Consider the following 27,845-nt stretch of genomic DNA (forward strand, 5'->3'; position numbering starts at 1 on the left):
AGATGTGTCTGTCTGTATGGGTAGGGCCAGCAGGAAACGCTGGAAAAATAATGGGACCAAAGAACTATCCTGCGGGTCTCCAACTTAACTGAAAGTAGTTCAGAGAAAGATTGTAAATTTGAAAATTTTTGAACATTAATTTAATAAATTCGACATTAATTGAATTCATTGTTAAATTGTAAATTTGTAAAATTGTAATATAAGAACGTTTTCCGTTATATGATGGGCAGCAGAGAACATGGCGCGACAATCTTAATTGATTAAATTTATCAAAAAGAAAGAATAAAAACAAAACCCTTTTAAAATTTGGATTAATCCTTTTGCCTTGAAAAAATTGGACTCCTTTGGATATTTTATTATTTCGGATACCTTTATCTTCAAAATCTCTTGACCAAATTTACCGACATTTTGTGGTCTTTATATCTCCTGTTCATATAAGAAAAGGTAAAAAATTAAAGTCTAATTGTCTTTAATTCGTTTTAATCCTAATAATTAATCATAAAGGAAACAACTACCAATTATCGATATACCCATTATTTTTTCACTGGTTAGTAAAATTAATTATTGTTATGTCAGTCTTAAAGCTTAAAATAATTCCATCACTTTATCAATACAACCAACTTTGTTGTAGTGTATAATTAGTTGTTTCGGACGTGCCCTGGATTAAGGGCCCGGCCTGATTACTGCGGTCAGCGGACGGCAGCAGGTGTAGTTCAGCTGTACAGCAGCACAAGTCATACATTACAAGTACTCAATCTCCAGCAGGGCCATCAATCTCCATCCCTTCCACGACAAACTAACTTTCCCGGGGCGGATGTCGGAGGTTAATTTCGTTTTGTCGCGTTACTTGTCGCCAATTAGAGGCTCGAACTTCCCACTGGACGGTATTCAATCGGGTTTTAATGTATGTATACATGTTTTGTTTTACGGAAGAGATTTTAAAAGGACGATAAGTTAAAAGTATTTACAACGCATAATAAAGTTCACGACGAGGAAGTTCGGATGGTCCGATTCACTGTAAATCGTCTATCAATAGAAACGTCATGGGGGGAAAAACAAAAAAACACAATGCTCCTGTATGATGCCCTGTGTAGAGCGACAAGAATATGAAATATGACCAAGGAGTTATTTGGTAGAGTGCCTGGTGGATTCGAGCTAATGTTGCGGAAAGTAAACTCGCTTAATGATTACACGTCATTGTTTACACCTCCCCTTCCGCTCCCTTCCATGCCTCATAAAACATCAACAGTTCCAGTTTTCCAAGCCAATTATACACGAACTAGAAACAGTATAGCAATATCAATTTATCCCCGGCACGCCACCCTGTCGTGGGGAAAAATTATTGCAGTTAATTTATTTGACGTTTTCTTAGAAAAAAGCCTACAATTTTAATGCCACATCTTCCCAGGTACATTTTTTATTCACTTTTTACCTCACCCACTTGCATTAACTGTTAGATATTTATACAAACTAGAATAATACGGAACATAAACTTCAGGCTTTCCATAAACATTACGAGGAAGTAATTAATAGAGTAAATAATAAAGGTAAATAATAGTCCTATGCGACAAGAGAGAAATTCAATTGCTCTATGGCCTGCGGAGAATAATAGCCTTAAGCGAGGGTTCGTGTTTCGTGATTTCCCGTTTGCGAATAGCCATACCCCCATACCCGATTGACACACGGATACCTAATTTTGGAGCAAACCCCACGCAGGTTGGCTTGAGAAAGGTTGCTGTTGAGTTACAATGAGTTACACCTGGTTGTATACAGACCAATGGATTGATCATCAAGATGGGCCCCATGCCACGCTGTCTATGGGCTAGGATCCACATACGGAGTCTTAAGGCGCGTACACACTAAGCACATATAGGCCAACATATCGCCAAAACATTGGCTAACCTTGGCTTATCCTCATCAAACCAAAGGTTTGGAGCCAAGGGATTCGGCCATGTGGAATCATAGTTAACAACGTCTACCCTTTTAATGTTACCGCCAGAAGTCCAAATCTCGGCCAAGGCCAACCTCTTTTTTTGCTCTGATTCGCCTCCATACACACTAAGCAAACCACAATGTTCAACCCTTGACAAAATTTTGGGCCAGCAAAGTTTCAATGACCTATAGTTGCTTGCTTTCCTGAGTCGTGATTGATATCGAGATCGAGGAAATCACTGTTGCAGCTTTGTGTTTGGTTAAGGTGTATAATTGCTACATATTTGCATGTTATTGACAGAAATCTGGTTGGACCAATGTGGGTCCAGTGTGTGGACACTTCAGCTATATTTTGTCCACTTTGTTTGCGCATGAGGGCTTCCTTTGATGTGTTAAACTTCTCCTACAGCCAATGTTCCCCAACACCATTTCCAACCTTAGCCAAAGTGGGCCACTTACAGGCCATTCCCCGTCAACACACTGCCCAACTGTATTGAGCTACGTTTGGCGCATTAAGCCTTGTTCAAAAACATAAAACTAGTTATTGCTCAAGGTGGTTCGGCTTTTCCCGTATATTGTCGGTAAATACTCAGACATCAAAGACTTGGGAATCGGCGATGACAAACCTCAGTACGGCTCGAGCACCCGTTCCCACAATCTGTTGTACCGGTAGTTGTACCGATTTGTTTTGAACTAAATTCATTTTTCAACATTTACAAATCATAATAGAACACTGTACTAGCCGGTGATATTTAAATCAAAACTGTCTTCCTTACAAAAATATACGCAAGGGGTACCGCCAAACGAGCCTTTTCGTGCCATGGGATCCGCCCGCGGTTGTAATACGACAAACCGCGGCAGATCACAAGTTTATTAGTACGCTTGTCAAGCAACGCTGTGGGAACAAAGCTTTTTGTGAGTAGGCATGGAACCCAACATAAAGACATCCTTAGGCACGGGAGTATTGCCCAGCTGTACAGTGTATATGTCTGTGAATGAGTAAGAGGGCCGACGGCGGAATATGGGTTACCCATCGGCCCTCACAGTGCATTGTGGGCTGATATGAGTTCATTGATGGTAGCATGCCATTTAAAAAAGAAAACAAATATCCAGATCAGGATGATCGTAAACGACTACTGCAAGGACAGACTAGCTTAAAAATAATATTTATACTCTATGATTATGTGTTTCATGTTATCACATTTTAAGGTTTCGATTCTGCTAACTTAATGTGAGGTATTATTATCTTGAAAGTGTTTTTTATATATGAATAATTATCCAACATACACTTCCAATTTTGATTATAATTAGACCTTTTATCAAAATCCAAAAATAAGTTATCATTTATGGTACGTTTAGGGGGAAAAAAGAAATAAAATTAGATTTCTTATTGAGCTGATCTCTGACAACAATGGTCACGACATAGAAACTAACACACAGACTAACCACTGAAGGCGGCGAAGTGCCGAAACACCAGACTAAAAACAACTAGACTAGGCTAACCAGGATGATCGAAACCGACAAAATTACAAGTCAATCTATCTTTTGCAACCTGAAGACATCTGACAGGTTGGAAATGATCATATATTTTTTCAACAATGCATCGTAGTAAAATTTGTTTCAAAGATAAGGGTCTGTTTTGCCTGTCAAACGGGAAGAAAGCTCAAAATGCCACATATACATATACTCAAAGGGTGTCAAGGTTTCTTATAGAGAGCGAGTTGTCATGACATCTGACAAAACCCTAATCTGGCTTGAACCTTTTTGTGTCCTCGTTTTCGCAGGTTACAAAATCATATAGGCTTTGGGTTCTTTCTATGCCTAGTGTTTTGGGCACGTGAACGAACAAACAAACAAATTGTTAACTCATTATTACTAAGAAAGTTTTATGGTAATAGTGATGATAATAGATGACAAAGTGCTGAGAAATATTGAACTTAACACCATTTGTTCATGGTTTGCAACCAATATGAAAATATGCAAATAAAGAATGACACATATTTAATTAAATTATGTTGTTGTTTTTATTTTAATTATCTTCTAGAGTAATCTCGAATTTTATTTTGAGATTTTTATTTATCTAGTAATTTACTATACAAACAATTATTGTTTTACTAACAATGTTTTGTTAAACAGTATCGAAACACGGTTGAACACCTCTTAGGTACTGCATTTGGTTTTTGAACAACTATTATCTCATAATGTTTGTTCTGAACTCTTGAGGCAAGAAGAACTAGGTTTGACTGTTTTTTTCTTTACAAATTATTTGTATGATCTCAAGTCCTGAACTACTCTATAAGTTTCAATGTTCCTAAATACAAAATTCATAATTTATTACCATTAAATGTCCCTCACTGCTCCACTAACTACCCGGCCCACTCTCTCGTTAATAAAATCCAGCGAACAGATACACTAAATATAGATTTATTTATTGATAATCTTGAGTATTTAAAAAAGCTAAGTTAAAATGTTTAAAACATAAAAAAGGTTTAAACATAAAAATGTTTAAAACATAAATACTGTCAATTAATTTACCCTTAACAAATGTTATATTTAGTTTAGATGTATATGCTATGTTCTGAATAAATTAGGTTGTGTGTATATATAAATAAATAAATGTATATAGTATAGCAGCAACTTCAAGTGTTAATAATTAACTATCAATTTGCACCATTTTAACTATTCAAGGGGTTGTACACTTTAACGTTTTAATATTTCATCCGTTCTAAATTTGAATTTAAATTTACAATTGTTTCGTGGCAGTATATACATTTTTCAATTGAGAATTATAAATAAGAAGATGGTTGCATTGTTTTTTTATAGTTATTTTAATTGTTAATTATTGCTTAATGTTGTTTTATTTAAGACAAATGCAAATTAAATTTATAACAGTGGCATTAAAGTTTTCCCGAAAATTACCAAAAGATTTTAATGAATATAATATACAATAGTAGTACCCGACGTTAACCAGGAAGTTAATAAAGCCTTCTTTTACATATTGATCATATGTACTGTTAATTCTAAGTACCAAATTAAATGAGTTTTAATAAAACAATATTTAATTATGATGGCTGGAAATAAAATTCAACAAAACACCAGAAAATCATTTAATTATAGAATAAATTGTTAGTTAAATGGTGTTTTGGAGAATTTTATTTCAGACCATCATAATTAATTTTTTTTTAAATTAAAACTCTTGAATTGTTAATCACGTGTAATTTGCTTTAGATTAAAATAATTATGATGTAATTAATATAACGATAAAAATACATGCATGTATTTTGATGTAAAAGACAAAATACCAATATTTATTTTTTGTTTTTAAGAGTATTTTTTTTAAATCCTTCTGTCGCTTATATTTTATGCTCTCTAAACACTCCCATCACTACTAAAACCAAAGCGTGAAATTTTGAACGAAATCGGTTCAATAGATTTTGTGTCTATAGTGTACAAACATATGAACATTGCTTTTTACATATATATAAATTGAGTGAAAAGTGAACGGTTTTAACTTCTGTTTGCGTATAGATTTGTGTTGTTCTTGCTATTCAACGCCCCAAGGGCCCTTGGAAATCGTTATAACGAAAATCGGTTGCTCTACAGCAAAAATCATTCTTGAAAATTCTCGTCGATGGCTTGAACAGAACGAGTCAACAATCCGACTAACGTGAAGAGGTGGACCTCTACTTCAAATATGTCCGTATTTTCCATAAATTTTCATGTTTAAACTTCTGGTAACATTCCCATCGTATCAACTATCAACTTAGGATTTGACTGTCAACCCACCTACACCGCAGTTGACAATTTAACGTTTGCGCAATATGTAATGTAAATTACTGCAATAAGACTTACGCGTTGTGAAGAATCTAGGTGTCTCTATCGATACAATTGCATATATTTCATCAGCAGTTAATCTAAGACCCAGACCCTCTTCCCTGAAATATTTTCACACTCAAAACAGATTCAATTGATATTCAAACAATTACATTTCTGCTCGTATATCGCATACGAAAGTTACTCTTGCAAAAGAAAAGAGACAAACTTGAGTATATCCATTATTTATTGTGTACAATTACTACAGAATCTTAAGGTAAATGTTATCACACTAATTTAATGTAATTTATTAGCGTGAAAGGAAGCGGTGGCATAACCCCGCTTCGAGAAATATCGAACACTACTCTGGGGAAGTGAATGTGACCAGATTTATATATATATATATATATATATATATATATATATATATTGTATGATTGGTACCAATTATATAGTGACAACCTGAGGTGCAAATGCATTTTAGGCTATAAAAGCAGTGAGTCAGTAAACTGATAGAGACGCTCATATTGCGGAAATTTAAAAGAAATATGCGTAAAAGACCAGAAAAAGAAGGAAAACTCGTAGAGGGCCGGCGATGACCTCAGCTGAATCCTTCCTGCATATATAATGTTCAATCAATGTTTTTAATATTAAATTACTCAATGGATAAGCTGACCTCTGTATTTTGTTACCTTGAAAAATGAGTAAATAAGGTTTTACTGTCAGTCGTGTTGATTCTATTCGAAATGCTTCAGAGCGGTCTGTCTCGTAATGAGGTTACGACCCCGTCGCTTTTCAATTTTGGAAGACTTATTTAATTTTCATGGCGGTATGTCAAACAATTAAGGACAAGAGAGACAACTTAACCTAGTGATTCAACTGAGCGTGCATATTACTTAAACGTCGTTTAACAAAAGGGGAAAATTAGTTTTATTCTACTTCATTCTGAGAATTCACTATCATCAAAACAATTTTTCTATAGTCGCCAAATGTGTACACACCATCACCCATGTCGGACCCGCATGAGCTCCCACTGATTTTTCCTGCGAACCCTACAAAAATTGCCATTAAAGACTAGAACCGACGTTTACCAAGAAAATAACGCCAATACAAGCAAAGGCTGGAAAAACAAAGACACCTCTTATGTACGTGTAAGGTATAGACACTAATGACTTGTAAACTCTGGGGTCACATGTCATATCATTGGACCCATCTTGTATACAGCGAACACTACTGACCTTCCTATCCATCCCGACACGTCCATTTACATGGTACATGTACCGCCAACTTTTTAATAAAGATCTAGTCATATCGCTCCCTACAAAACCTCACCAACCTACAACTTTGGTTGTTAAAGTGGTGCATAAATAAATGTTGATAAAAGCCAACGCATAGTCTTTACGGACAGGGGTTGATGCAGTAAGCGATAAACGTTTGTAGCTGGAAAAGCCGAGGAAACCTACGATTTACAACCCTCCGCTTCACTGAGGAGCAATGCGATTAGGTAGGTAGATATGTCGCTCGGGCCCACGTTACAACAAAATTTGAGATGGCAGCCACACATCGACGCCTCGAGGGGAAGGAAAGAAAAGGGTAACATTATTAAGTTCGATGTCACTTCAGGTTGGGGCCGGTCAGGGAGATTCGCATGAAAATATTTGTCTATTGCTGTAATCGACCCTGTTTTATGATTGCATGCAACCCTCAGCACAAAAAACGTGCCTGCAAAAGCTCGATATCAGGATCAGGGCCTTTGAACGGTCTCCCGTGTATTTAGAACAAGCCCTTTGGTCGGCCTGTGCTGCCTGTTTGAGAGATACCACGAGCTAGAGCGTTTCCGCAAAACGGTGTTAGTTATCCGGGTATACGGACGCATAGGTCTGTGCACTGTAAACTTTCATTTGAGCCAAAGCCCGCGTATGTGTCCGGCATGCAGATAAGTATGATCAATATGTCCCACCAAACATAAAGGTGCAAGACCTAAGGAGATTATAAAATCACAATTTCTTAACAAACAATCGATTCTATATTTTCGAGTCTACAAAAGACCGATGAACAATATTATGTAACAATCGAACTAAACATTCCTGCCTTCGACATTTTCCATTAGTCCAAAGTCGTCCAAAATCACCCTAATCATTTAGTCCTTAGATCACATCCTGCATTATTCCCTCATAGCCTTATAAGAATGTTAATGTAGATTCCTCGCCATCTGTTGAGCAGTTATACTCCTAAAGATCACTAGAAACTGGTAGCAATTTTAATTGTAGTATATTATAGTAAATACAGTGATAAATGGCAATAAGAACAATACTTTATCTGTGATATACGTATATATTCGCTCGTGAATGTAAATGTTCTCGTAATACGTTTTATTTTTTCATTATTATCATTTCTTTTCGAAAATATAACAAAACAATATACTTAAAAAATACATAATCGTTCAGATTTTATCAGGATGTCGATTATCTTACAGTAATGATGATCCCTTGTAAGTTTTAAAATCCATACTTGTTTATTGTATCCATTTTGTGTGGTGATTAGTGACCGTTAGTCGATGATTATTCGGAAATCGTGAGATGATCGACGGCTCTTTTCACCTCAAAGAAGCCGACTCCTTATACAGAAATGTTTTTCTATACCGACTTCCTTCCCCCACCCCTTCAAAATCCAACGTATATAAACATAAAACAGCAATATCTCATTGGCACTCTCAACACGTCTCGCAAAAATGGTACAATTACGCAGAAAACAAACACTTTGAATGAGTAGAAATACTTTGGTTGAATATAAAAGATAAATTTTTTGCATTGTATATATTCACTTTTTTCCACATCCTACATGTATTTGTTAAATTTAAACAATGTTTGTAAATCCCATTCCCTGAAGATGATCTCAATAAAGATCGAAACGTTGGCACGATAAAGAAAATGTTTTTCTGAAACCTACGTCACACCAGACCGCATCTCACGATTTCCGAATAATCATTGTTTCCATTATTGAATCGAATTTAAATCAAATTCGTCGGTAATTTTTACATCGAATTTCCATCTGTTGGCATGTTCCATACCCGATATTCGGCAAAAGAAATTACGTTAAGGTCTAATTAAATTATTTTACTAGGGAAGCGGATTTTAATAAATCCTCAAGACTTTGGTACAGATCCAGTTAGCCAATCTACAGTTCCGTTCCGACCCCGGCTTGAAAAGTCAAAGCATTAATATACTTAATTCTTCTGCCGAATTGAGAAGCATTCAAAGTTAATTTCGACCCCGCTATGACTATAATTTCTTCCCTTACAGACTTATTAACCTCTATGACAGTTTTTCTCCTAATCACTTAATTCATTACCGCTTTACAAGAGTATGATTTATATATTTGTCGTCATTTTATCATGGAAATACTATTTCCTTAATTCATTGACTTTGGATTTAGAGATGAATTATTTAAAAATTTACTTGGGATTACTGATTTTGTTTATTAGAGTTTACAAAAGGTACGACTAAGTAATAGTTTAAATAATAACACAGGAAATAATTTATCATATGACAATCAGTCTCTCTTTCAATCTATTTATTAAATTAATGGATTATTTATAACCTTTATAAATCATCCATGACTTAAAATTACACAGTCAGACATTTTGCTATGTGTTGTATGTACGAGTATTTTATAAATGTTGTATCAAGTTTTGTATCAATCCCTTCTCTCGGTCTCTCACACTCTCTCACTCTCTCTCTCTCTCTCCCTCTCCTCTCTCTCTCTCTCTCACTCGCTCTCTCTATCTATCTTTCTTCTATATACCTATCCTTCTATATATTTATCTTTATCGCTCTATATATCTATATATCTATCTAGCTATACATATATTTATTTCTCTCTCTCACTTTTTATCTCTCTCCCTCTCACTTTTCAACCTACCTAACTCTCTCTCTTTCTCACTTTTTAATCTCCCTACCTCTCTCTCACTTTTTTAATCTCCCTATCTCTCTATCACTTTTTTAATCTCCCGACCTCTCTATCTCTCTACCTATCCATCTTTCTATCTATCTACCTCTCCTTCTATATATTTATTTCTCTGTAACTCTGTCGCTCTATCTATCTACATATATCTATCTACCTATATATATATTTATTTTTCTCTCACACTTTTTATCTCTCTCCCTCTCACTTTTTACTCTCTTAGTTTAGCTTGAAATAAGCTTAAATTTCATTAATATTTGAAATTCAGCTTTTTGATTTATTTTATTACGTATTAAAATTAATTATTTAATGATAAGATGGTAGAAAATTGCCAGCATCTTCTGAAACTTTGCCAGTAATGGCAAAGCTCAAGCCGATCGCTTAACTCCTCCGCTCAAGTGGAAAAAAGTAAAACTGGTTAAAAAGTTATAGAGAAGGAAAAAATTGGAAAATCCGGCTGTTATTTTTACAGGAGCCGATTGTAAAGACAGGTAAGTAAACTCTCAGAACGAAATTGACAAGTTGAGCGAAGTGTTGGGCTGCAAATGTGATTCTGTTAGCCTTACGGGAATATGCCCAACTTTCCCTAATGGTTGATAAAGAATAGCACTTTAGGCGACAAGTTTTAAGGTCACTAGTCTTACAGAGTTATCTCAAAGGAAAAGGATTTGTCTTCCCCACTTTGACAGAACTCCCACAGTTTTTCCCCCGGATGCCACGCCACGCATTCTGGCTACCGTGAGATAATCTTCTCTTTTGTTTTTCACCCCGCTGTATTTAAATTTGAAACGATGTCGGCGTACAACGCGAATTTAGCCATGAAAGAAAAACGGTAGTCGTTCGACCAACGACTCAAACACGTCTATTAGTTAATGTATTATTACTTCCTCAGGGGAAGACCGAACGCAGCATTAAATTATCTCCCCCCGTTGATAAAAGAGCTTCTTGGACGATATCTCGACTCCCTACTTGATAGATATCTTTTATTGCCGTCATCGATAAATAACGGAACTTTGCCTCTGGCTAACAGCTCGGCAAAAACGTTTCCAGTAAATTTAATTCATACTTTGAACAATTCCAAGGGCACACAAACAGCACACCTCAATCGGGTTTGTTATACACGTGGCGCACAAATAATGACATCTAAATTTAAACAACGGCTATTTTAAAGTTTCGGAAGGCGCACAATTTAGTGTACTGAGATACCTTTAAGAGGTCAACAGGATTATGTATTTGTAGTTTTTTCATTTCCGGTCTTCCTGGCTCTTTTTTGGTCTGTCATAAGCGATTCGACATATCTTCTTCAGTCATTTGGTTTACTCTTGAGATGCATTTTCTGTTAAGCCTAGTCTTACTCTTTTTGGTCTGGCACAAACATTCGGCACATTACCTTCAATAGTTCGGTATATAATTGTTATAATATATTTTTAGTCCCGTTGTTTCCGGTGGTTTTTGCCTTCTGGTCCTACTTTTTTTAAATCTGTCTGGCGCGTTTCGGCTTATCACCTTCAGCAGTGGGTTTATTGTGTTACTTCGTCTTGTCTGCCGGGTGAACTTATCGTTTATGTTTTCTGATCATCGACCAAACTACATTGGGTTTGTCGTTAACAATTATTTCTATTTTAAAGTAATTCACTCTCTTTGATGTATTACGTCCTATTCCAATCAACATGGTAACATTAGTATTATTGTTCCAGATTTTCATTTATGTATATACTGGGTAGCCAGAACTAGTGGACCTCCAGCAAAACAAGTTTTTTTTGTTTTTTTTTTGCATTTGGCAATTCTGAATTGTCTTTGTACTTCTCAGAAGAGAAAGTTCATCCACAAAATGGAAAAAAATTATACTGTTCTATATTTAAAAAATGTTTTATATGGAAACTATCATTTTAAAAGATAATGATGGCCGTATAGTTTAAAATAAAATATAGGAACAAGCTATAAGCTACTAATTTTGTATAACGCTGACCATTCTGCATATTCTTTGCTGGGGTTTGCGAGAGGGATGACCTTCTAGTAAAGACCTGCATGATAGCAATTTATTGTTAGACCCATTGGCTGAACCGCCTAACTACATTTTAATAATTCAAATTCTAAGAGGCACATATAAACTGTGATAATAATAGTTATGTATATAGTTAACTAACCGTCAAGAAATATTTTAGTTTTTCCTAAAAGCTAAGCTAAATGCTTTTTCTTAATAGTTTTTGATACGTTTCGTCCTCAATTTCATTTGAACTGAACTTGTACGGAATCGCCCGTTAATTAATATTTACTTTATACGTTAGACGTCTTCAACTATCAGGACCTCAGGATTTGCCAAACTAACGTCAGCAATCAAGAGAAAATCCATAACATCCGTGAAAGTTGTCTTTGTCTACAAGCTTGCAAGATTAACCTGCACTGCTACAAATTCCCCAGGAAAAACAGCGTTAGCGGCAAAATCAGTTATGCATAAAGTCTTCGAATAGCATCAACGTTATAGGAAAGACGTTAAATATAGACCTTGAAATAGCGGAAACATTATGAAAACTGTCTCTAATGTTTATATTGTACGTTATAGCTTCTAAAACTATCAGCTCCTGAGCATTTGGCAAACCAATAAGAGCTTCTTCAGCTATCAGATACTCAGGATTTGCCAAACTAACGTCAGCAGTCAAGAGAAAATACATAAAATCCGTGAAAGTTGTCTTTTTTTACAAGCCTACAAGGTACGACTATAACTTGCTCTACTACAAACTCCCCAGGATAAACAGCAGCATAATCCGTTATACAAAAAGTCTTCAAATAGCGTCAATGTAATAGGCAAGACGTTAAATATAGACTTTGAAATGTTCCATTGAAATTATTCATGGAAATTTTGGAATTCACATGTATGTCAGGCTGTAAGTTTGAGGGAAAAACGGACATCAAGTCGATAGGATCGCCGTTGGGTGGTATTCTTTCACCTTAGGAGGCTGACGTAGTAATGAATGATCTGCTTGGCTGGGTTTAGAGAATGGTTGAATTTCCAATTAAGTTTTTGCGCAATATGTTGACATTTTCTTGGTTATCCCAAAACAAAAATTAGATTACCTGATATCTGTTTTTACTGGTAACCATGTTTTCTTGCAATTCACTATGAATTAGAAAGCAATGGAAATTTACCATATCCACAAAATGGTATACTCAAGAAATTAACTCAGATAGATCTTTCAATTTCAATTCCTCTCACTCTTTTCGAATTGAAATCAGATAGATTTTTCATTTTCAATCCCACTCTTTTGGAATTAAGTTAAACTATGCTAACAATCTTATATTGAGAACGTTTTCGTTGTTTAATGACAAATACTGGGAGTCTAATGGCTATCCTCATTCTTTAGTTGTAAAGCTAATTAATCAAAAGTTAACTAAAATATCTTCTAGTCAAAGCATTCCCCCCTCAAGGGAGTCCTGTGTATATACAAGTAAGTCTGGGATTGATAAAAGCTTAACATTTTTACCTGATATTAGCAATAAAGTGAGGATACTCATAAAAAAATGTACATGATATAACTATTTGAATAGGCTGGATAAATTATTAACAAAGTTAAAAGATAAACATGATTTGTGTAACACGCCTAACATTATTTGTAGAGTATCCTGTATGGGATGCTCTGCCAAATACATTGGCCAGACCATGTAAACGCTAAAAAATGTAATACCACTACACCGCGTACAATTTCAATTTTGAAAATGTTGACGTGTTGCATAAAAAATTTTCAGACGTGAGATGAAAAGTAAAGGAGAATTGTACATTAACGTGGGGGAGAAATCTTGTAATGTGCAGAATGATTTTCAAAAAATCATTCCAGCTTATTCGAATTTGTTACAATTTGCAACGGTGAGGACGTCAAAGGTGTGATATTACTTCTCTTTCTCTATCCTATGGCTGAGATAATTCTTTGGTTAGAGATTTTCATTGTGTATAAATTATTAAGAGTTACAATTCCTGTTTTTTCTTCAAAAATATTTAACTGAGGAAATTTTCAGTTTCTAAATTTCTAAAATCAAATAATTAATGCCACTTTACTACAAATTAAAAAACAAAAGTATAGAAAGTAGTTACTTGTGAAAAAAATTAGTATTTGTTTTTCTTTGTAAAATAACTGTTAATTCTTCTCATGAATCAATAAATAAATATTCCAATTGAACAGAGGTCTTAGCGTTTTATATATATAATCGATTGTCTCACGGATCCACATTTTTTGGCAGTTTGTATGTCACAAAAGGGTTCAGGGCTAAAAGGTGTCCTCATCACACTTTATTTGTTGTCCTCCTAAACAACTCTGGACTTTACTACTGATGCATTAATTGCTCTCTGTGCCGCCTGGTTGTTTGAGTAGATGGCTATTCTTCTGTGAACGATACCTAGTCTTTTAATCTCCTTGGAAACAATTTCAATAGCAACAGTCTCAGCTCGAAAGATAGCAGCATAATGCCCAAGTTTACTTGATTTCTAGTCTTTGGTATATTTCCACAAATACCAGCAACTGATCCATGCTAATTTTGCAGCCAACTGTATACCAGCTTATGGGGCCCCTTTCTCCCAGTCTGCTCTACCAGGTATTTTAATTTGAAATTTTTGGTCAAATCTAATGACATCAACAGGCATCCCTCGAACACCATCAGCCTGAAGTTGCTCCTTGTTATGTATGAAGGCTATTGGAACCTGTCCCCTGCATTCGCCTATGAAGTGTGGTTTTGGCCATTCTCTTGATATTATGTAGTGATGGTAGATTCAAAAGGACTTCCAGGACAGCAATAGGAGTCGTTCTCATTTTTCAGGCCATGCTCAGGCCTTTTGAACATATTTTTTATTGCATTTTTAACATCTGAGAGTTAATTTGTTGACAATATTGGCACTGACGATGATCTTGAAGCCGGGTCGAAAGCTTGGCAAAGTTGGAATTTTGTTTTTATTCTACATTATACTTATGACCATAATACTTATCATCCAATTAAACTTCAAATAGTCGATACATACTCTTCAATAGACCTTAAAACAGCGGAAACATCATGCAAAATCTCTGTAATATTTACGGGAAAAAATGACAGATTCACTTTTCTGTTTGAACTGTAATGCAATCGGTGTAACCATATACATACCACGTACGGTATCCGTCGAAATTATTGTCCCTTCTTTTTACTTATTTCCGCGACGGAACGTTTATCCCCAGAAAGATTTCCGTCGCCTCAGAGAAATAGTAGTTTTAAAAGGCAAGACCCTCTCCGGGCTAAGGGAGGGCGAAGTGGAAGTCTCTTTATCTCTGAAAGCTTTTGCTTTGCAAATCGGGCAGCGAGCTGCCCGGCGTTGTTTCGTGAAAATAAAACGCGTCATTTATTCACCGAAGTACGCAAAAGGTTTTAATTATTTATACGGAGTTAATATGTCGAGTTAAGCTCACACCGGCCGAACATTTCCGATAATTTAAAAAAAAAATGATAACAATTCAAATCTTCAAAATAAAAATTTCCACCGTGAATATAGGAGTTCTTTTGGTGTTTCCAACCGACGTAATCTGTGTGTTAAGCCCGCTTGTAATTTTTCCTTCGTTTACTTACGGAGACGAACTTAATTTATGTTTTAATGTTGGCTCAGACATTATGGGGCCCATTATACAGAATGCCATGAACCTTAAAAGTCATTGGATGATAAATCCAAATTACAACTGGATAAAATATGTGTTTTAAGATTCCTATTTTACAATAATACATCACCTAGTAGTTTATTTTGCAATAATTTATATAAAATGCACTTTGCAAACCTTCAATTATTTAAAAATGATTATCTTCCTATTAGAGAAGGTTAACCAAAATAATTTATAAAAGTAGCGTGAGCAAACTCTTCCCATTGTCATCTCGAACCCGACTGGGCGTAGAGAAAAGTACTCTGGATGTAATGAACCAAATTTTCATAAAGCGAGACATAGCGGACCTGGAAATGATGGAGATCGATCGACTTTCTTACGAATGCCCAACTTGCAAACCAACGTGGCTGCTCAATTACATAATTATTATATAACAAAATGTGCAAATGTTATTCTGCTCAAAATAAAAACGGAACTGGAAGCAGTTATGAAACTTGATTAATCTTTCTTTTGTTCAGGTGAAGTCGTCGGGGGTTACCCAAGCAGGAGTAACGAGGTCATGTTACCAATTGGTAATCTGACGGTCCCTGTGGGTCGAGAAGCTACGTTAGAATGCGTCGTCCGGCATCCCAGCAAACATATCAAGGTAATCGTTCGATAATCAGAAATTACTCGATACTTTCTCCCTCAAAAATTATAATTATTATTTGCATATATAACTTTAGTTACAATAAGTAATTTTGGTAATTCATAGTATAATATGATAATTAAACTCGTGACACACCCTCACAATGTACACACATAAACATCACTGAAGCAAATCCCTAAGCCATTGGCTCTTCAGCCGACGTGGTAGATTTCCAGGTAGGGTTTGTGTAGAAAGTTGTTAGACGAGGAGGTTTGGGTGTAAAGAAAGGGTATTGTGGAATTTCTGATAACTTGCTCTCATAAGGTAGTGATTGAATGAAATATAGCGGTCAGTGTGAATATTTCATTGGAGAAGTCGAAGACAGCATTAGAATTTTCCTTAGGATTTTGGATTGGATAAATTGGATACGGGGTGGATTAGAATGTTTGGTTAAACCCTAACTGCCACTCCGTAGGTCAGACGAATGAAAGTTCAATGAGAGTTTGTAACGGCGGTTCATCAAGCGAGTGTGTGGATTCCCCGTCATTCTTTTATAAATGTACATTCCCAGGTATCCTACCATATCATTAGTCGTATGGTTGTGGTACAATATGTCAGCCAGTCGTAATGGAGGGCAAACGGACTTTCTTAGTTCGAATTGAATTGAGCCCATTTCCTTTCGTTCACTTTGATTGTTCATTTTCGGTACCAAAGGGTGAGATGACTTTGCATATACGTGCTTTGGGTTAGAGAGAAAAGAGAGGATAGCCGTGTTGTCGGCAAACGTGGTGATGACTGTTGGGGAAATAGGAATGACAGCAGTGTATATTGTAAACAGGATCGGGCCAAGGATACTTCCTTGGGGGCTCAAAAAAGTAAAACCAAGATAATTGGATATCTGAGAGATATATAATGAAATGAGCTCGCAGTAATACTTTTGCCCAGTTTACAACGAAAGATATAAATTTTTCAAGATAATGTTCAATTTCTGGAAAACATGTGCCTTTTAAATTTTAATTATATTGTTTTTATATTTTTATTTCTTGGTCATAAAACCTTAGCGGAATATGTACATTTGAATGAGTACCAAATTCTTCAGGGAAGATTCTTTAAAGTATGGCAATAACAAGAAAACGGATTTATCGGTTTTTAGTTTTTAAATTCAGGTAATTTGCGGCAAAACTATGTTTTTCTTAACTAATTTGTCATTATTTATCCTATAATTTATACTAATTTCGACCATCTCTAATCACGACTTTGACCATTATTATTAATAACCCTAGCCATTCCTAACCATGATTTCTTGCCCCAATCATTATACTAATAATCAAATCCAGCTCTTATTGATACTTTTGAAAATTCTAATGTTAAGCTTGTAACTTGTCGACTCCTCAGAATCATTCCACACAAAATGAGAAATGAACATGCCTGATATATTAAACTCTTGGTTAAAGAACTCTTCCAAAACTTGCAAACACATTACTGTTATTGCGAGAGCATTTTGTTTATTACTCTATAATCCCAGGTCCCATTATTCTATCCCTGTCCATCTTTTCTCCCATCTATCGCCCTACAGTTTTCTCTCATGATTTCTCTTAACCTATAAAAATGTTTTAATACAGTTCAATTTATTTATTTCCGAATGTTACTTGAGTCGTCCCAACCATCCGAATGGGCACGTTGCCTTTCAAAATCACGCTGACTGCGAGTCACGCGGACTTCCCGAGTGTTTTAATTATGAAACGCCTCTGTTTGTAAGGCCCTCCTCTTTTGTTAAATCCTAATTTTCTGTTTAATCAGATGTCTTCTTATGAACCTATCCCTTAGGCAAAAAAAACTTGGATGAATTTATCGTTTATTTTCACAAATTCTATGTTTCTACGCTTCAACGAGTGATTCTCCCGAAAAACGACCATCTGTCTGTTCTGATTTGTGATTTTTATCACCTCATCTCGCTTCACTCTGATCTTATGATTATTCAATTCCTAACAAGAAGAAAATTCTGTGTAATTTCTCTCCAAAGCTTAAGTTAGGTTGAAAGCGAATAAATAGATGGCCTACTTGCTATAAATTTCCTGCACCCTATCTTTTCTCAAAGTAGCGACTGTCGGATCGTATGTCCTTCTCTTCCGAACTTTGATTTCACTTCCCCCGTCAAAATAAATTACCTTTTCTCTCTGAACATAGTTCTATAGTTAATTCTTTTTTCGACTTTTTCTTTCTTTTCTATCAGTCTCAGTTAATTTTTGTAAAAAAATTCGTAGGCGGAATGTCAACTTCAAGAGAATTTTGTTTATTTACTTCTATAATCCTTCTATCCTATCCTATCCATTTTTTCTGTCATGAACTGCTCTGCGACTCTTGCTCTCACAATTTCTTTAAACTTCTCATATTAAAACTGTTCAGTCTATTTATATAGTTACGCATTTTATTTTTTTCTAATTTAAAATTACGAAAGAGTTGCCATTAATACAAACTTCTCTGCACGCTAGACCGGCTGGGGTCTTATGGTATTTTGGGCCCGAAAGACGTAAAAGTGCGTCTTTAAGTCTTCTGCTGCCAAACAAGGGGAGTGGCTTTCGTATTCTTCGCAAATCTCAAAATTTATCATTATTTACATATATTTTATTATTTCCCCTTATTTTTCTTTTCTTTTAATTTTGTTTTATTTTGGTAATTTAAGAAAATGAGTACTGTGACAATTAAAGTTAGCCAGGGTAAAAATCAAGGGCTGAGACGTCATTTGCTGGATACTGAGTAAACACCTACACAACGATTATTTGGAGGTCGTGAGATGCAGTCTGGTCTCATGACCTCCAAATAATCATCGAGTAACGGTCACTAAACACCTACACAACATTGGTGTATTCAACGATCACACTCATTATGCCATATATATCAAACTATGAGGAGGAAGAAACAGTCACCTATTGGAATGCGAACCACCCTCTCGAAAAAACTCGAAAAAAATAATAGCAAAAATAACAATCAATGATTTTCTACTTCTAAAAATATGGAACGAATTAGGACAAGTACAATACAGATTTTCACTTGCAACAGGTGCATTGTTCCCTTTTTGTAAATCATAAAGTAAACAATGCCTTAAATGCTTTTCATCCAAAACCATGATTACCTATTAACTTATTCGACACAATTAAAGAAGTTGAAATCAGAAACTGAATGGAAATTAACCCTTTTAATTAAGGGATTAAACAAGCGTATTTGTAAGTGAAAATAATTAATTTAGTGAAGAGCAAGTTAATCCTACAATTGAAAAACGGCATCACCTTCTTGCGTTACCAACACATACTATCTCGGTCATTCCTGGTCAGGTCTTACATAGCCCACCATTTATACTAATCTTTGCTATCCTTCAAACAAATTTCTTTGCCCACTTTTGAAACTATTATTGACCTTCCATAATAATGCTTTTTTGTGCATAATTTACACTGCTCCTGGTCATTCTTAAAAGCGAATTTCTTTGCCCATAATTTATGTTAATCCATGGCCCCTACCCGACCGTGATTTCTCTTACTCACAAGTTAACTAATGTTGATCTACCCTAGCCTTTCTTTTCGCCCGATTTATACTAATCCTTTGCTGATTATACCCTTTCGATGACATATTTCTAAAACGATAACATTTATTTTAACATTTAAAGTACTCTATCATGGTACACAAATGCTACAATTGAATTAGGTTTTGACAAAGCCTTTATTAAATATGTACTTATTAAATATATTTTTAATTGCTCAAAATACTGCTGCCTGCTTAGCAATTAGTCTCGACGTCCATAAAATCGATACACCATAATTATAAAGCAAACATTTAAAAGTGAATGGAGGTTAATGTAAATTAACTACAATAAAATTAATTTGTCAGTCGGAAATATAACGGTTCATTAAGCTTATTGTAATTCCACCGTTCATCGAAGCATAAATAGGGATATTTAGGATATAATGCGAGGTGGATGATATGTGGGGGATTTATCGAGCTGGCAAATTACGAGTCATTAACACCGAAGCCCAGGTACATACGTAATCAAAACTGAATGCCAGGCTGAGATTTGGGGGGCTGGGAAACAATATGAAGGGAGTTAAGGAGTTGCCTAATTTGGCGGTTAGTGTTAGCCCGGATCAATGTATCAGTGTCATTAAGCGGACTGGAGAAACTTGATATTACCGGATTCTTGCACCATGATAACAACACCTCCTAACACTGGATTGTGTACGCTAAATGTAATTCATTTTTTTCTTTTTTGGTAAGGAATAATCAAACTACGGGCTTATATATCTAAATATATATAAATCTTGCAACTTATAAATTATTGGAGGACTTTTTAGTGGGGTTTTAATAAAAATCCAGACTGGAATAACAACTATGGCAGGTGCAGAGTTTTTCTTTCAAGTTTCATCTCGTGTATTGGCAACGATGATTTATTTGCGCCAAACTAATGGAATCTTTTATTAACTCTTGGCATCTTTTATCTCCAACGTGGCTCTTTATCCCACGAACAGGAAACTCAAGGGATTTCCTGCTAACCTTTCAATAAAATTGCTAAAGTTCGTCTTCCTCTAATTTAACATTAGGCCATAAAGGATTGAAAAGGGAAAGAGTAAGAAATGTCAGTACTGCCTCTACAGAGTCCTCTAGTTTAATTTGCAGCAATTCTGTATTGGTGGAGATGAGAAAAAACTCCTAAGTGCCTAACATCGTTTTTTTCGTTTTCTAAGGCATAAAATATTAATAATAATACAGGTTTTTTGTTCAATCATGGATTATTGTTTACGCCTTTTTTCAGCAAGTATGTGCGGCATGGACAATATCCATCGGCCGGAGGTAGTTCTACAAAAGAAGACATAACTAAAATAATAATTATTATTATAATAGGTTTTGGCTCAGGATCAGGCAATCGCAAAGAAAGTTTGTTCTAAGTGTCCAACATAATAGAAGCTTATCAAGCTCTGGCTTATCTTGCCTGGCATACCTTCGAAGTTAGGAATGGTTCTCGGGCATATTAGCGAGTTTCTGGGCTGTATATATATATATATATATATATATATATATATATATATATAATTTATTTATTTATTTTTTTTTTTTGAGTGCGCATATTTATTGGTATGGCGGTTAAGGCGCTAGTGGTGAAATGTAGCGTTACCATCGCCCCTGTGTGTGTGTTTAGGGTCGATAGCGGAATATTTATAAAGGTATCCCATCGACCCTAATTTAGGTTTGATTATTAATATCGTGTGTAGTACGATTGGGGAATATCAAGTACTCCACCGACTAATCAGAATTAGTCAAATGTAGATAGGTGAATGCATTTATTTGTGCGACTATATTATAGAAGTTAGTTAGTTTAGAGTAGATAATAGCGTCTATCTACCTAGCTGTAGATAACCCCCATTGGTTGGGAAGCGATGATCTGCCGGCAAAAGGGAGAAACTAGCGACCGAGCGCATAACGAGATACGTCATCTCCCCTGAGATGATCTCCTCGAGATAGCACATCAGAGTGACAACCCTTAGGGGTGAAAGTCTAATAATAATAATAATAATGAAAGAAATGCATAACTTAAATAATGAAAAAAACCACAAGAAACCAAATTTAACTAAGGATTATTAACTTATAAATTAAATTTAAACTTTTACAAAAGTACAAAAATGACGAGTAGTTACTTTAGTATTTAATGTTATTAGAAATATAATTCCTGCAAAAGCACACAATATCTATACGCGGCCTGGCGCGCGTACCGTACGATTTCCCGAATACTTACACTACCTACTTGTTATGATCTTATAAGAGTAAAAGCACCAAAGTGTAATCGTCTTATTTCACCTGGTATAGTTCATTCAGCCAAAAAGTAGAAGGCGCTCTCCGGGCTTCCCAAGTTACATAATGAGCACAACCATCTCCTTGTCGCCTAATGGTATAGTATATAACTAGATATAACCCAGAGTGTAGATCTTTATAGAAATTTAGGAATGCAGTGCATTAAAAACGCGGTAAGCATTCTTTAAGGTGAATTTGGGTTATATTTTGTAGTGAGCGTTTTGATGTGCCCATATCTGTATGAAAAACTTTCCATTGCAAGCACACATGGCTTGCTATATTTTTGAATACTTGCCATCGTGCAGGCTAGGAAATTTTGGGGTGATAATTTTTAAGGGCGTTATTTTTGCCACCTACGTGCTATGGGACGTAACAGATTTCATGAGGAGCGAGAAGTGGACTGTAAAAGTATAATCAAAAATAAAACCTGCGACGTCTGATAAAAAAGGAAATTGAGTGTGACCTGAGGTAATTTATGTATGAAGCCCCACACTGACAACCATAACATATTATTTATGGATTGAGTGACATATGGCATGAAATAGCATAAACTTTACCATAAGTAGATGGTATGCACAATTTCTTGTAAGATAAGTAAGTGGTTTCCATTTTTTAAAGCAAGTTTTGCAAAATATCTTTTGTTTAAGTTTAATTTAACGTATGTATTATTGTAAGGGGACACTCCTGTTTTAGAATAAATTATTTCTTCTTCTTAATATATTTTAAGCACCTGAGCTCTCGACAGATGGTTAATTAAACCAATTCGTAATTTTGTTTAATATATAACATATTCATGTATAATGTGTTTACATTGGATAATAAACAATTTCTTCTTCTTCCCCAGCACGAAGAATATTGGAGAAGCGATGAAGTTTTATATATGCCGTTAAATGGTATGTTTCAAAACCTTTGTGCTGTGAAGTATGTGATATCCATAAGTGAGCAATCAATGTAGTAACAGTGAACTGGAAAGCTTGGTTAAACGATTGACACCTCGGAATCGAGAAAAAGCCCCAGATGGTATTTCAAAAAAGCACGAAACTGATGAAGCCAAGCCCATCAACCGATTATGCCAGTTTCCTCTAATAGCAATGGATGTCAAGGTCTGGAAGTTTAATATTGCCGTGATTGTGCCTTGCTAAGTTGCACGATTCAATTTATTTCCTTCCAGTTTTTTCGTTTGGCAAAAGAAAATTTTTATACTGTTTTTGCTCCGCGCCAGTTTCCTTACAACTGGAGTAATTAATTTTTTCAACCTTGTTTGAAAAAGACCCGAGGCGATGTAATGTGTTTGACAGTGAGTGATGCCGCGATGCTGTGTTCACTGTTCCTTGTTCTTTATTCTTCTCCAATTTTTAAACCATAGACAAGTTTACGAATTAAATTTATAAAAAGAACTTTATTATTAAAAAAAAGTTGATTGGACTTTAAAACACATTGGACGAGATCTTCATTGATTATAAAAAAAATGCAATATTTGCTTTAAAAAATTAAATTTAATGTTATAAAAATATCTTAAAAAGTATTAAAATTCCAGTCAACGTCAACAATTTAAAGATTAACTCAATGTACCCGGTTAAGGGGCTCTAATTGCTCCTTCAACAGGTGGGAAATAATTCATAAAAATAACAGGGCAGTTGCATTAATCATGTACCTTCGTTTATCACATCGTCATAGTGTGATGACATCTACATAGTCACATGCAGAAGAATTGAAAAGCGTTTGAATTTAGTTAACTTTTTTTTGGTTTGCCATAAACCCCTTATCTAATACACAAAATTTAAAGAAATCAATTTTTTTCTACGTCTTTCGAATTAATTTTACATGGGAAATTGCTGGTAAATATTTATCCTATCGAAGTACTTTCTTCGTGTTTAGTTCTAACTCTTGTGACCTCGTTACTTTTATTGATTTAATGGAATTTTAAAAGAAATCTGCATAAAACATCTTCTATCCCTTGAAGCTTGAAGATCGTGGCTACAACCCTTGAGAGATATAGTAATCAATAATAACTGAAAACATTGCTCATTTATAATTCAACTCTATGTATAAATACATTAGATATCGTGGTCCTATTGACCAAATAGCATCTTTCAATTAATTAAACTTTATGTAAGGTATTGGTTGAGATAAAATGTATAATGTCTATGTGTCTATGTATTATTGTTGTTTTTAGAAACTAAAGGGTGACATCATAATTACATAAGTTAAATGTTGTTTCGAAATTTCATTTTGATTACCTCCATTTCCAAACCTCAAAAACCTGAGCATTTCCCTACGTCATATTGCCCAATCAACGGTACCATCTGCTGGTAAACGGATGGATCTAGAATGTAGTAAGATAAGGGGGATGTTCAGTCCTGGAACGAAATGCCAAGAATCCTCAGGAAAATACACCACTTGAACAAGGTTGACGACCTGAATACCAACAACGTTACCTGAAAGATAGTACTGAATTACTAAACTAAACTAAATAGATTTCGTATGCAAAACATAGTCCCTACTGAAGGGTCCCAGGACATGTAGGAGTAGAGGGCAACGAGAGAGCGGGCGCCCTGGCAAGGAAAGGGGCTGCTATGCCGCTGATAGGTCCTCTTTTTCTAAGCCCTTCTAAGGGATAAAAATTCCCACTATCAAGTAGTACCTTAGACAAAGGAACGAAATGAAAATGAGGTAACAGTAAAACTAATCAAGTGCCAACTTACAATTCCATAAGTACAGAACGGTGGATACAATAAAGGGCTACTGAGCTGTACTGACATTACATGCCCCGAACATTACACCTATGTAGATCTTGTTATTAGACACAATCCTTGAAAAATTCTCCCTAAAGCATATACACCCTATACTTGAAACCTCAAGCGTAATTCCAACCCATCAATTCGAATTTAGGCGTCATCATTCTACCATTCAATAGTGCCACAGAGATGTGAACATCATTCCCTTGAGTGGAAGGAATGCTGCCCTAGACATGAGGCAATCCCAAGAGTGTGGCACATGGGCTTTCTCTAGAAACCCAGAGGAATCTCGTACACTGATAACCTCATCGTAAAATCCCCGGTCAGAAAGATACTTTAAGGTACGAATCGGAACCTTATTTTTCTCAATCCTCTATACCGAATCGGGTTTTCCGCAAAGCAGCATATTTGATCTCATTCCCTGTTCAGTATACACTGCAAACTAAACAATCAAGATTTAATACTCCTCACGTATGCAGACAATACCACCAACGCAGTACCAAATCCTGTGGTGGCCTTCCCAACCTCCATGATTAACGGTACCATTTGGAAGAATGGTTCAAGAGGACCAGACTCAACGAAAATAATTCGAGCAAATAACCTTTCACTTCTCCACTACAACTCTGTCCCAGTAAAGTCCGTTATTTCAGACTTTACGTCGACAAAAGACTTACTTGGAACTCCACACTCCAATCAAAAGAACTAAACGGACCTGCCAAGAACACCACATGACAATTCCTCTGCAAAACAATAACCTCATTTACTACAACCAATTCGGACGTATTAGTTGAACTATGGAGTCGAACCAAGCGTTCCAAACTCAAAAGAATTTAATCACAAAAGTACAAAATCCTTTGAATTATTGCCTAATCGCCCTTCAGATCTTCAAATCCTATATGTTCAACACTGCGGGAAGTCGATACAGATGTCTCCATAAACCCCTGAACCCTTATCCTAAGCTTATAACCCAATCCTCTCATCCCGAACTGTTCTGCAAAATCCTTCAAGGCGTCTTCATGAGACAATGGCCTCGCAATTTCCCCCAGAATGAGGAACATGAACAGTTTTGAGATTATTGTGTAATTAATGGGTTACTTCTCAACTGTTGTAAATTAAAATAAAAATCACAAAAAGTTCTAGTGCTGTTGTAACATAGTACCGCTCATCATTATATATATATATATATATATATATATATATATATATATATATATATATATATATATATATATATATATAAAACCGTTCGTGCATGATTATATGCTCTACCAAATAATAGTTAATAGCTTAATAACAACAATTTACAAAACATACTTTGGCCATATTACAACAAAGTGAAGGTAGAAGAAGCCTTTTGGTATATATATTTTTTAAATTACAATCAATTACAATTAAATTTACAAATGGGTTTTGTGATTATTGTAAATTTAAATAAGTAATCTCGTGTCAAGAGCTTTTAGAAATAACCAAAACTTTATATGAAAAAATACCATTGATAAGATAAAATATAGTTTTATTACTAATACTTTTTTTTATTCACTGGCGATCAGCCACAAAACAATTATGCAAAATATTTACACTAGATGGCACAGAAATTAATCAAATATACAAAAGTTTTGAAACCATTTTTTGTCATCCTTATAAACTTTCCTTAAATTTTGAACTTTAACACAAAGTTAGCTTTTTTTGTAAATTGTTTCTGTTTGGTAGGGGCGTTGTAATCCTGGGCTGAAGAAATTCTCTCTCGCAAAGTGGGCGCAGGAACGCAAAACGGTGTAGGTGCAGCAGGAGGGCGAGCATAAGAGTGCAAACAATGCAGTTGCAGCAGCGTGGGGTCACTTCGAACGGGGCTGTTTCTCTCAACCGAACTATTTGAGCATTGTCCGGATTAACAGGCTCTTCAACAACTGTCTGTTCTCTCTCTCTCTCTCTCTCTCTCTCTCTCTCTCTCTCTCTCTCTCTTTCTTTCTTTCTTTCTCTCTCTCTAGTAAGCCACTAACTATAAACAATAACAAGTTAATACCCTTATTCTCAACATTCATATTTATTTGAAAGGATTAGCTCAATGCGTCACGTGCCAAACATGTTCTATTTTCTATCATTACAAATACAACATACACGATAATAACCATGGAATGAGACTGTGTAAAGAGAGCTCTATCAGAGAGTGAGGATGAATCGAGAGGTTGTGAAACTTTTGTGATCGGAAAGAGCAGTTCAGGTCGTTGTAGATAGTGAGGATATTGACCTAGTAAGATTTATCCGAGGACATTTGTTTCAAACGATTGGATGTGCAAGAAGTTGCATGGCTAGGCAGAACACTCAGTTCTACTCAGTACGGCCAAAGTGGTGACAGTAAAGTCTTATATAAGGTTAGTTTAGTGTTGTCGATCAAGACGGATTTTGTTCTAGACGTCTTCGAAGTTGTTTAAGTATACTGTCAATTATTTTCTCTTAAGTGTTGTATGGAGGTTCCACTTGAAAGGAAGTCTCTTTGTTGTTATTATAGAATGCACAACTGTTTTTTCAATGTGAACGTACACCGAGTACATTTTTTATTCAGTTTTATCCTCCTTTTGCACCAGACTTCGATAAGCTTAAGCTGTTTTGAATGTTGGATAGAATTCGAGTTAGAGGACAAAATTGAGGCATCGTCCGTGAAGGTGATGATAGTATTGGAATGTGCAGTAACTCAGCAGTATAGATGATATAAAGGATGGACCAAGATCCCCCTTGTGGGACGCCGGCATTTATCAGTCTGATTTCCGACAACTCCTTGCCGCACTTCACTCTGAAGCAGCAATCCGTTAGGGATAATTTCAGTATTCGATAAAAACGAGTGGGTAGGGCGTTTGTAAAGCATGCCATATACCAGAACGTATTAAAAACATTGCTAATCTAGGAATGCACCGAAGAAATATTATTTTTCTCTAAAATTGTTAAAGAAAAGCAAATTAACGTAATTCCTGTGACACTGGAGGTTTATCACGTCCTACTACTCTCGTGTATGGTTAGTAGACGAGGTGTCATATCCCCTTAATTGCACTTTTTTCAAGTTATTCTCAAATAAAAAATAATTCACTACTTCGTGCTTTAACAGTAAAATTAAGTACACTCACAGTAAAATTTGCTTATATTCAATCGTTCCGGATTTTCCTTCTTGCATTAATGACATAATTTCGAATATTCCATATATAAACAAAGCTCGCGTTACAAATAATTACAATGATTTATTAATTTACTTGTATTCGTAATTATTTTTTTCACTGAGTACAACAAAATTAAATATATGGTTATTTCATTCAGAAAATCCCCACGCGACTGGCA

At 35.4% G+C, this 27,845-nt stretch overlaps 1 protein-coding gene across 2 annotated transcripts in view; it reads left to right on the plus strand.

Annotated features, from left to right (window-relative positions):
- The window catches only part of LOC106667756 (lachesin-like), a 204,629-nt gene that overhangs the window by 90,429 nt on the left and 86,355 nt on the right, over window positions 1–27,845 (plus strand). For both annotated transcript variants that reach the window (XM_024229126.1, XM_024229125.1), the window contains exon 3: window positions 15,836–15,963. In XM_024229126.1, the coding sequence (XP_024084894.1) occupies window positions 15,836–15,963 (128 nt within the window). The remainder of the gene's footprint in view (window positions 1–15,835; window positions 15,964–27,845) is intronic.

This window comes from Cimex lectularius, unplaced genomic scaffold (assembly GCF_000648675.2).
Source record: "Cimex lectularius strain Harlan isolate CLEC.00 unplaced genomic scaffold, Clec_2.1 scaffold200, whole genome shotgun sequence".
Classification (NCBI taxonomy): Eukaryota; Metazoa; Arthropoda; class Insecta; order Hemiptera; family Cimicidae; genus Cimex; species Cimex lectularius.